Source organism: Scardinius erythrophthalmus (genome assembly GCF_964197995.2).
Source record: "Scardinius erythrophthalmus genome assembly, chromosome: 21".
Classification (NCBI taxonomy): domain Eukaryota; kingdom Metazoa; phylum Chordata; class Actinopteri; order Cypriniformes; family Leuciscidae; genus Scardinius; species Scardinius erythrophthalmus.
In genome coordinates, this window is record NC_138241.1 from 1,054,053 (window position 1) to 1,066,669 (window position 12,617).

Sequence of the window (12,617 nt, forward strand, 5' to 3'; positions counted from 1 at the left end):
TAATGACAGAGCAGTATTAAATCAATGAAGACCCTCACATAATGTTGTTCGAGATGTTGTCTCTCCTCCACTGTTTGATTTTTAGTCAAAAGATGCCAATATGTGTGATTGATCCCAACGATGGATTTGATGAAGTCCACGCAAGCGCAGAACACTCCAATGGTTGAGATGATACTCAGAGCAAGGCTGGCTGTGATCTGAGAGCAATCAGTTCAGAAAACAAACAAAATATCAAACACATTTAAGAATATTAATATTACACTTTAAATAGAGAAAATTGTGTAGTTTGGACACAAGCATTCTCAAAATTATTCAAGAGTACAAACAGTGAAACGCAAAGGTTAAACAGACACTTACGATCTTTTTGGAGGGGTTGCGTTCACCCAGTATATACAAAACGCCACAGATAATGAACTGCAAAAAAAAAGGTAAGACATTTAGTATTCAACTATTGCTAAATACTATTATAATACACACAGATTCAAGCAGTTCATCAATTACTTAAAGTGCATGAATGTCACGTTTTGGGTTTGTTCTTGTCATGTTTTTGTGTCATGTCTTGTTTCCATGTCTGTCATGTGTTTCCCTGTTTGTCATGTGATCCTGTCATGTCTTGTCATTGGTTAATTGTCTGATCATTGTTCACAGGTGTCCCTTGTTTTGTCATTAGTCTGTGTATTTAGCCCTCATGTTTGCCATGTGTCTTTGTCTAGTATTGTTTCCTGTAGTCTGCTGTTATGCAAGTTCATGCTTTGGTTTTTGTTTTCATGCCACGTCATGTTTTGTTTCATGTTTTGTTATAGTTAATAAACTGCACTTGGGTTCTCATCTCTCAACTTGCCTCCAGTGGATCCATTATTACAATGAAGCATGAATTCAAAACAGTAACATATAAAATGTAGATAACACTTTTATATTCAGGTTTACACATTTTGTATTTGAATTTGATAAACTGTTTAGATGTTTGATGTACGATGCATGCCCATTTTAATTAATGTTTAGAATTTTCTTTTAAATTGGTTAACGTTTGTGTTAAATGACTGACATCTTTTTGCATTTGCACATTGTTGTGAGTGAAATGGTTTTTTTACTAAAGTGAAATGATATACCATTTCAGTTAAATTGTAAAATGAACTAAAATGAAATGCAAGCAATGCAAGTTGTACCTGATGTAGCAGATTTGCATTTGGTCAGTTGTAAAAGTAACATTACGATTAGAACATTTTTGACTTTTATGAGTGGGATAATCTCATGTTTAATTTGTAGACCAGTGATTTTCAAATGTGGGGATCCAATCCAATGATTTTGTTTTGCAACATAAGGCTAGTTTTGGAGAGGTGTAGTTGGTTGTGGCCTTAGAAGTTTTCTTAGATGTAATGAAAGATCTTTCAAGGCAAAGCATGCTAATATAGTCAGAAGAGAACATACCAGGATCCCGAGCCAGAAGGGGGTGTACATGTCTACTGAGCTCATCGCATCGGTCTGCATACTCAAGGTGATTCCAAACATGATCATGGATACGGCCATCATCACCAGCACAGTCTTACACCGGACACATGGAAACGGACAATCACATGTGAAACGTCTCTCAGAAGACTGCTTCTCAGTAATATTGCTCATCTTCATCAGTAATTGAAGGGAAACAGCAGTGCACAAATAGTTGAAAAAAAAAATGTTTTGCATGCAGATGTTATCACAAGGTCATGCTACCTTGTTCCATGTTTGCTATTTCATTGTTTTGCGTTTAATAAATGTTATGAATCTGTGTTACTTTTGCACATTTGTGTAATGCAATCAGATAATATTCATTTTAAAAAGAGATACATTGTGGAAGAAGATATCCTTATAAGTGCCAATAATCAGGTTTCCATTGTGAAGACTCGCACATCCTGCTGCTATTATATTAGCACTGTGAGTTCAATTAATAAGTTTGATTACACTTTATATTAGGTGTCTTTAACTACTATGTACTTACATAAAAAAAAAAAAAAAAAAAATTAGTGAATCAGTGAAATTGGTAACACTTTATTTAGATGGTCCACTTTGAACATTCTGTTGATTATAAGTAACTTTGCAACTTAATGTGAACTAACTCTCATAGAGTATTAGTAGACTGCCTGCTTAAAGGAGAAGTTCACTTCAGAATGAATATTTCCTGAAAATGTACATCTTGGTCATCCAAGATGTTCATGTCTTTCTTTCTTTAGACGAAAAGAAATGAACGTTTTTGAGGAAAACACTCCAGGATGTTTCTCCATATAGTGTCTTCAATGGGGTCCAACGGGTCGAAGGTCCAGATGTGAGTTTCAGTGCAGCTTCAAAGTCTCGACACGATCCAGCCGAGGAATAAGAGTCTCATCTAGACAAACCAGCGGACATTTTATAACAAAATAAACATTTATATACTTTTATCCACAAATGCTGGTCTTGCACTAGCTGTGATGCGACACATTAAAAGTATACTGTATAATGTTTATTTTTGTTCTAAAATGTCCGCTGGTTTGTCTAGATAAGACTCTTATTCCTCGGCTGGATCGTGTCGAGATTTTGAAGCTGCACTGAAACTCACATCTGGACCTTCAACCCCGAAGACACTATATGGAGAAAAATCCTGGAATGTTCTCCTTAAAATTTTTATTATTTTTTAAATAATTTTTATTTATTTAATTTCCTTAATTTGGTTTCGACTGAAGTTAGAAAAACATGGACATCTTGGATGACGAAGGAGAGAGTAAATCATCAGGAAATTTTAATTCTGAAGTGAACTAATCCTTTAATATCTGCTAACTCTTTATGTTCTCTAACTCTGATGTTCCTCCTACAGACATTCTACTTACATAAATTGCGACTACATGTCGTCAACTTATTATACTAACCCCCAGTCTACTAACACTCTAATGAGAGTCAGTAGACATGTAGGTGCAACTTTACTTATAGTCAACAGAATGTTAAAGGGACCATCAAAATAAAGTGAAACTGTGAAATTTAGTGAGTATTTGCTTAAAACAAGGAAACTGCGAGTGGAGTCAGAAAAATAATCTTGTTTCCCCTTTGAATTAGGTTTATTTATTTGGATGATTCCTGATTGATCTGTGCTTGAATAGTTTTCTTCATCTGAAAGGATGGTGTTGTGTGTCTCACTCCGATACACTTGGGTTGTCCTTTGAGGAAGCGGTGCACAGGTTTACTGCCACCCGTCACCATGCTGATCGGCTCCGGCGCTCCTGCGGCTGCTGGACCCTCCACCATCACTGCAGCACAGTTATAACAACAGCTTTACTCAAGCCTTTCCACAACTGGACCCTCCACCATCACTGCAGCACAGTTATAACAACAGCTTTACTCAAGCCTTTCCACAACTGGACCCTCCACCATCACTGCAGCACAGTTACAACAACAGCTTTACTCAAGCCTTTCCACAACTGGACCCTCCACCATCACTGCAGCACAGTTATAACAACAGCTTTACTCAAGCCTTTCCACAACTGGACCCTCCACCATCACTGCAGCACAGTTATAACAACAGCTTTACTCAAGCCTTTCCACAACTGGACCCTCCACCATCACTGCAGCACAGTTACAACAACAGCTTTACTCAAGCCTTTCCACAACTGGACCCTCCACCATCACTGCAGCACAGTTACAACAACAGCTTTACTCAAGTCTTTCCACAACTGGACCCTCCGCCATCACTGCAGCACAGTTATAACAACAGCTTTACTCAAGCCTTTCCACAACTGGACCCTCCGCCATTACTGCAGCACAGTTATAACAAGCCTTTCCACAACTGGACCCTCCACCATCACTGCAGCACAGTTACAACAACAGCTTTACTCAAGCCTTCCACAACTGGACCCTCCGCCATCACTGCAGCACAGTTACAACAACAGCTTTACTCAAGCCTTTCCACAACTGGACCCTCCGCCATCACTGCAGCACAGTTACAACAACAGCTTTACTCAAGCCTTTCCACAACTGGACCCTCCGCCATCACTGCAGCACAGTTACAACAACAGCTTTCCTCAAGCCTTTCCACAACTGGACCCTCCGCCATCACTGCAGCACAGTTACAACAACAGCTTTACTCAAGCCTTTCCACAACTGGACCCTCCGCCATCACTGCAGCACAGTTACAACAACAGCTTTCCTCAAGCCTTTCCACAACTGGACCCTCCGCCATCACTGCAGCACAGTTACAACAACAGCTTTACTCAAGCCTTTCCACAACTGGACCCTCCGCCATCACTGCAGCACAGTTACAACAACAGCTTTACTCAAGCCTTTCCACAACTGGACCCTCCGCCATCACTGCAGCACAGTTACAACAACAGCTTTACTCAAGCCTTTCCACAACTGGACCCTCCGCCATCACTGCAGCACAGTTACAACAACAGCTTTACTCAAGCCTTTCCACAACTGGACCCTCCGCCATCACTGCAGCACAGTTACAACAACAGCTTTTCTCAAGCCTTTCCACAACTGGACCCTCCGCCATCACTGCAGCACAGTTACAACAACAGCTTTACTCAAGCCTTTCCACAACTGGACCCTCCGCCATCACTGCAGCACAGTTACAACAACAGCTTTACTCAAGCCTTTCCACAACTGGACCCTCCGCCATCACTGCAGCACAGTTACAACAACAGCTTTACTCAAGCCTTTCCACAACTGGACCCTCCGCCATCACTGCAGCACAGTTACAACAACAGCTTTACTCAAGCCTTTCCACAACTGGACCCTCCGCCATCACTGCAGCACAGTTACAACAACAGCTTTACTCAAGCCTTTCCACAACTGGACCCTCCGCCATCACTGCAGCACAGTTACAACAACAGCTTTACTCAAGCCTTTCCACAAGTGGACCCTCCGCCATCACTGCAGCACAGTTACAACAACAGCTTTACTCAAGCCTTTCCACAAGTGGACCCTCCACCATCACTGCAGCACAGTTACAACAACAGCTTTACTCAAGCCTTTCCACAACTGGACCCTCCGCCATCACTGCAGCACAGTTACAACAACAGCTTTACTCAAGCCTTTCCACAACTGGACCCTCCGCCATCACTGCAGCACAGTTACAACAACAGCTTTACTCAAGCCTTTCCACAACTGGACCCTCCGCCATCACTGCAGCACAGTTACAACAACAGCTTTACTCAAGCCTTTCCACAACTGGACCCTCCGCCATCACTGCAGCACAGTTACAACAACAGCTTTACTCAAGCCTTTCCACAAGTGGACCCTCCGCCATCACTGCAGCACAGTTACAACAACAGCTTTACTCAAGCCTTTCCACAACTGGACCCTCCGCCATCACTGCAGCACAGTTACAACAACAGCTTTACTCAAGCCTTTCCACAACTGGACCCTCCGCCATCACTGCAGCACAGTTACAACAACAGCTTTACTCAAGCCTTTCCACAAGTGGACCCTCCACCATCACTGCAGCACAGTTACAACAACAGCTTTACTCAAGCCTTTCCACAAGTGGACCCTCCACCATCACTGCAGCACAGTTACAACAACAGCTTTACTCAAGCTTTTCCACAACTGGACCCTCCGCCATCACTGCAGCACAGTTACAACAACAGCTTTACTCAAGTCTTTCCACAACTGGACCCTCCGCCATCACTGCAGCACAGTTACAACAACAGCTTTACTCAAGCCTTTCCACAACTGGACCCTCCGCCATCACTGCAGCACAGTTACAACAACAGCTTTACTCAAGCCTTTCCACAACTGGACCCTCCGCCATCACTGCAGCACAGTTACAACAACAGCTTTACTCAAGCCTTTCCACAACTGGACCCTCCGCCATCACTGCAGCACAGTTACAACAACAGCTTTACTCAAGCCTTTCCACAAGTGGACCCTCCACCATCACTGCAGCACAGTTACAACAACAGCTTTACTCAAGCCTTTCCACAAGTGGACCCTCCACCATCACTGCAGCACAGTTACAACAACAGCTTTACTCAAGCCTTTCCACAAGTGGACCCTCCACCATCACTGCAGCACAGTTACAACAACAGCGTTACTCAAGCTTTTCCACAACTGGACCCTCCGCCATCACTGCAGCACAGTTACAACAACAGCTTTACTCAAGCCTTTCCACAACTGGACCCTCCGCCATCACTGCAGCACAGTTACAACAACAGCTTTACTCAAGCTTTTCCACAACTGGATCCTCCGCCATCACTGCAGCACAGTTACAACAACAGCTTTACTCAAGCCTTTCCACAAGTGGACCCTCCACCATCACTGCAGCACAGTTACAACAACAGCTTTACTCAAGCCTTTCCACAACTGGACCCTCCGCCATCACTGCAGCACAGTTACAACAACAGCTTTACTCAAGCCTTTCCACAAGTGGACCCTCCGCCATCACTGCAGCACAGTTACAACAACAGCTTTACTCAAGCCTTTCCACAACTGGACCCTCCGCCATCACTGCAGCACAGTTACAACAACAGCTTTACTCAAGCCTTTCCACAACTGGACCCTCCGCCATCACTGCAGCACAGTTACAACAACAGCTTTACTCAAGCCTTTCCACAACTGGACCCTCCGCCATCACTGCAGCACAGTTACAACAACAGCTTTACTCAAGCCTTTCCACAACTGGACCCTCCGCCATCACTGCAGCACAGTTACAACAACAGCTTTACTCAAGCCTTTCCACAACTGGACCCTCCACCATCACTGCAGCACAGTTACAACAACAGCTTTACTCAAGCCTTTCCACAACTGGACCCTCCGCCATCACTGCAGCACAGTTACAACAACAGCTTTACTCAAGCCTTTCCACAACTGGACCCTCCGCCATCACTGCAGCACAGTTACAACAACAGCTTTACTCAAGCTTTTCCACAACTGGACCCTCCGCCATCACTGCAGCACAGTTACAACAACAGCTTTACTCAAGCCTTTCCACAACTGAACCCTCCGCCATCACTGCAGCACAGTTACAACAACAGCTTTACTCAAGCTTTTCCACAACTGGACCCTCCGCCATCACTGCAGCACAGTTACAACAACAGCTTTACTCAAGCCTTTCCACAACTGGACCCTCCGCCATCACTGCAGCACAGTTACAACAACAGCTTTACTCAAGCCTTTCCACAACTGGACCCTCCGCCATCACTGCAGCACAGTTACAACAACAGCTTTACTCAAGCCTTTCCACAACTGGACCCTCCACCATCACTGCAGCACAGTTACAACAACAGCTTTACTCAAGCCTTTCCACAACTGGACCCTCCGCCATCACTGCAGCACAGTTACAACAACAGCTTTACTCAAGCCTTTCCACAACTGGACCCTCCGCCATCACTGCAGCACAGTTACAACAACAGCTTTACTCAAGCCTTTCCACAACTGGACCCTCCGCCATCACTGCAGCACAGTTACAACAACAGCTTTCCTCAAGCCTTTCCACAACTGGACCCTCCACCATCACTGCAGCACAGTTACAACAACAGCTTTCCTCAAGCCTTTCCACAACTGGACCCTCCACCATCACTGCAGCACAGTTACAACAACAGCTTTACTCAAGCTTTTCCACAACTGGACCCTCCACCATCACTGCAGCACAGTTACAACAACAGCTTTACTCAAGCCTTTCCACAACTGGACCCTCCACCATCACTGCAGCACAGTTACAACAACAGCTTTACTCAAGCCTTTCCACAACTGGACCCTCCACCATCACTGCAGCACAGTTACAACAACAGCTTTACTCAAGCCTTTCCACAACTGGACCCTCCGCCATCACTGCAGCACAGTTACAACAACAGCTTTACTCAAGCTTTTCCACAACTGGACCCTCCGCCATCACTGCAGCACAGTTACAACAACAGCTTTACTCAAGCCTTTCCACAACTGGACCCTCCGCCATCACTGCAGCACAGTTACAACAACAGCTTTACTCAAGCCTTTCCACAACTGGACCCTCCACCATCACTGCAGCACAGTTACAACAACAGCTTTACTCAAGCTTTTCCACAACTGGACCTCCACCATCACTGCAGAACAGTTACAACAACAGCTTTACTCAAGCCTTTCCACAACTGGACCCTCCGCCATCACTGCAGAACAGTTACAACAACAGCTTTACTCAAGCCTTTCCACAACTGGACCCTCCGCCATCACTGCAGCACAGTTACAACAACAGCTTTACTCAAGCCTTTCCACAACTGGACCCTCCGCCATCACTGCAGCACAGTTACAACAACAGCTTTACTCAAGCCTTTCCACAACTGGACCCTCCGCCATCACTGCAGCACAGTTACAACAACAGCTTTACTCAAGCCTTTCCACAACTGGACCCTCCGCCATCACTGCAGCACAGTTACAACAACAGCTTTACTCAAGCCTTTCCACAACTGGACCCTCCGCCATCACTGCAGCACAGTTACAACAACAGCTTTACTCAAGCCTTTCCACAACTGGACCCTCCGCCATCACTGCAGCACAGTTACAACAACAGCTTTACTCAAGCTTTTCCACAACTGGACCCTCCGCCATCACTGCAGCACAGTTACAACAACAGCTTTACTCAAGCCTTTCCACAACTGGACCCTCCGCCATCACTGCAGCACAGTTACAACTACAGCTTTCCTCAAGCCTTTCCACAACTGGACCCTCCACCATCACTGCAGCACAGTTACAACAACAGCTTTACTCAAGCTTTTCCACAACTGGACCCTCCACCATCACTGCAGAACAGTTACAACAACAGCTTTACTCAAGCCTTTCCACAACTGGACCCTCCGCCATCACTGCAGAACAGTTACAACAACAGCTTTACTCAAGCCTTTCCACAACTGGACCCTCCGCCATCACTGCAGCACAGTTACAACAACAGCTTTACTCAAGCCTTTCCACAAGTGGACCCTCCGCCATCACTGCAGCACAGTTACAACAACAGCTTTACTCAAGCCTTTCCACAACTGGACCCTCCGCCATCACTGCAGCACAGTTACAACAACAGCTTTACTCAAGCCTTTCCACAACTGGACCCTCCACCATCACTGCAGCACAGTTACAACAACAGCTTTACTCAAGCCTTTCCACAACTGGACCCTCCGCCATCACTGCAGCACAGTTATAACAACAGCTTTACTCAAGCCTTTCCACAACTGGACCCTCCACCATCACTGCAGCACAGTTACAACAACAGCTTTACTCAAGCCTTTCCACAACTGGACCCTCCGCCATCACTGCAGCACAGTTACAACAACAGCTTTACTCAAGCCTTTCCACAACTGGACCCTCCGCCATCACTGCAGCACAGTTACAACAACAGCTTTACTCAAGCCTTTCCACAACTGGACCCTCCGCCATCACTGCAGCACAGTTACAACAACAGCTTTACTCAAGCTTTTCCACAACTGGACCCTCCGCCATCACTGCAGCACAGTTACAACAACAGCTTTACTCAAGCTTTTCCACAACTGGACCCTCCGCCATCACTGCAGCACAGTTATAACAACAGCTTTACTCAAGCTTTTCCACAACTGGACCCTCCGCCATCACTGCAGCACAGTTACAACAACAGCTTTACTCAAGCCTTTCCACAACTGGACCCTCCGCCATCACTGCAGCACAGTTACAACAACAGCTTTACTCAAGCCTTTCCACAAGCTCTAATTGGGGAAAATATTAGGCATTATCTCAAGACATCTCATACTAACTCTAACACTCTAAAGCAAGCTGTTTGAAGCCAGTCTTAGTGTGCTATTCCTTTTGTCCACATGCCCTAGTAACCACCTAGAACACCATAGCCAGTGTTGGGGTAACGTGTTACAAGTAACTTTGTAACATAATCAGATTACTTTTTCTTATCAAGTAATTAGTAAAGTAACACATTACTTTTAGATTTACTACTAAATATCTGAGTTCCTTTTTCAATAAGTAATGCAAGTTACTTTGTTTTCCCATGAATTGACTGCAGGGCCAGTGCGAGTTAGTGAAGCTAGATCTACTTCTAGACTAACGGCCCTATTTTAACAATCTAAGCGCATGGTCTAAAGCGCACAGTGCAAATTCATTTAGGGCGTGTCCGAATCCACTTTTGCTAGTTTAACGATGGCAAGGCCAGGCGCATGGTCTAAAAGGGTTGTCCCTATTCTCTTACAGAGTAATGGGTGTGTTATGGGATTTACGTGCGTTAAACCAATCAGAGTCTCTTCTCCCATTCCCTTTAAATGCCAGTTGCGCTGACGCCATGGCGGATTCACTATTTACATGATGGAAATTGATAGTGGAAAGACCGAAGCCGTCTCCAGAGCACAAACGGATCTGCTCGTGCGCAAGGTTAAAGTGCATAAGGAGAACATCTACGGGACAAGCCAGATTCACCATATCTTTATGTACACAATAATAATCTTTTACATTGTAATCCTTTTATTTTAAATATTTGGCATGTTTGTGTGAAGCTGTGCGTCCCTGTGTGTTTAATAAGCGGAGTGTACCTGCGTTGTGGACCCGCCTATAGGCACACATTACTAACACGCTCATTAAATAACAAAAAAAAAATATTGCACCATTGACTTTAGACCAGGTTTCAGTTGGTCAAAGGCTCAGTCTATTTCTGTTCCTCAAAATAGCAACTCTCCAACAATGCGCCAGAACACACACTCTTTCTCAGACCAGTGGCCCATGGGCGCACAAATGGGCGCAAATGCATTTGCTATTTAAACAACGTGGCGCAGGACGTGAAAATGATAATTGCGTCGGGCTGAAACTAACAAAAAACACTTGCATCGTGCTTGGCGCTGCACTGCGCCGGGTGTAAGATAGGGCCCTAAATGTGTGTAGGCATTTACTCATCTCACTTGCACAAAAACAGATTCAGTATTCCTCAAAATGAATAAAAACAGTGAAATACAAACAGAATATTACGGAAACCTGCAATAAATAAATATGCTAAATAACACAAATGTACTTTATGCATTTATTCTCGCTTTATAAACCAATGTTTCTGCTACTGACATTTGATGATCCAATTCAACCATACAAATTAGCAAAAATTACTATTAAACGTCACATTTTTGTGTTTATTGCTGAAGTAAGAGTGTTGAACTTCTCCTGCGTCCTGTTCTTCTGCGGTCCAGAACGGCAGAGCCGCTGAAAGGTTTGTTTGTGTGGCGCCCTTTACTGTACAAGAGTGACTTTGCATTTGACCTTATTCAGTTCACTTCTGGTGTGAAAGGGACTTTACATTTGCCAAACAATTTTTTATTAAAAAACATACAAGCCAGTCCTGCCCAGATGAGAAAAAGCTATGCAAAAGTAACAAAACACATTATTTTCAATAAAAATGAACTATTAGTTACTTTCTTTAGGGAGAAATATAACGCTATAACTCATCACTTTTAAAAGTAACTTACCACAGTATTGTCTGCATAGTGACCGCCTGCCAGTGTTTTAACAACCTCCCTGAACACACTAGCAACCGATTATTAAGCAACTATAACCACTTGTCATTGATGCTGCACAAACACTGAAGTATTCTAATGCTTCAAACCTTCAAACTTCAAGACTTTACACTGGACTGCCTTGTGGACTGTATACCAACCTTCTGCCAGTCAATTTGTATCAAGTCTCCTATTTTTGACATTCATTCACAAAGAAATGTACATTTCAGCAAACTGTAACTGAAGTTCATGAGCATGTTGTGAGTATCAAAAACAAGCAACTAATCAAACAGTGAAAGAGAGAGCTTGTCAATTACCTGCATGAGTCTGTAATGAACCACCAAGATGAAAACAAGGAAGTTGTGCAAGAGCTGAAGAGAAAGAAAAAAGAGAAGAAAACAGAGGGAGGGAAGGACGGGGCGTCACTACGGGATGTTTGGGAAAAGAGGTCAAATCTGTGCTCAGAAAACAGACACAATGGCCAACTTCATGAAGAGTAGAGAAAAACACATTTCAGTGCAGTAAGGCATTCCTTAACTACACATAAAACTATACAAATGGTCTGGGCAAAGAAGAAGCATGAGGAGAGAGTATGAGAGATTGTAAGTCAGTGTGAGAAAGAAGGGAATGGAGTGTCGAAAGCAGCTCCCAAAAGATAACAGCTGCTTCCTGACAAACTAACCGGATCCAGATGTATCATACTCAGCTTCTACTCAGTCCAGCTTTTGGCTTCCCATTTAAATGTATATAAATCCAGCTTTTTAAGTAGCCTATCTACTTTTTCTCTTCTTATTGTCATCCAAACATGTAGGAACTATCAAATAAAATAAAAACTCTATAAAAGTGATTTATATTCCCCAATATTTTTTTATTTGAATAAAAATCTCTAACAATATCAAATAAATAAAATATCTATGAATAAAAAAAAATATTATTAATTATTATGAAACTGCTGGAGGAAAATCCTCTACACGGTAAATGCAGTAAATTTACTGCTATTAAATTCTGTCATCGTTTACTCTCCCTTATGTCGTTCCAAACCTGTATGACTTACTTCTGTGAAACACAATAGATTATATTTTAAAGAATGTTGTAACCAAACCATTTGGGTTAACCTTGACTTCTAATGTATGGACAAAAAGCAACAACAACACAGATATTTCTCAATTTATATTATTTTATGTTCCACAATAGAAA

The 12,617-nt window shown here is 43.4% G+C and overlaps 1 protein-coding gene across 1 annotated transcript in view; it reads right to left on the reverse strand.

The window, feature by feature from the left end:
• The window catches only part of LOC308681823 (membrane-spanning 4-domains subfamily A member 15), a 33,001-nt gene extending 21,134 nt beyond the window's left edge, over positions 1-11,867 (reverse strand). Inside the window, exons 1-5 of the mRNA XM_081350977.1 lie at positions 11,738-11,867; positions 3,142-3,251; positions 1,429-1,542; positions 358-414; positions 39-197 (exon numbers count right to left, since the gene is read on the reverse strand). Coding sequence (XP_081207103.1) covers positions 39-197; positions 358-414; positions 1,429-1,542; positions 3,142-3,249 — 438 coding nt within the window. The 5' untranslated portion in view covers positions 3,250-3,251; positions 11,738-11,867. The remainder of the gene's footprint in view (positions 1-38; positions 198-357; positions 415-1,428; positions 1,543-3,141; positions 3,252-11,737) is intronic.
• Between the last annotated feature and the right edge of the window lie 750 nt (positions 11,868-12,617).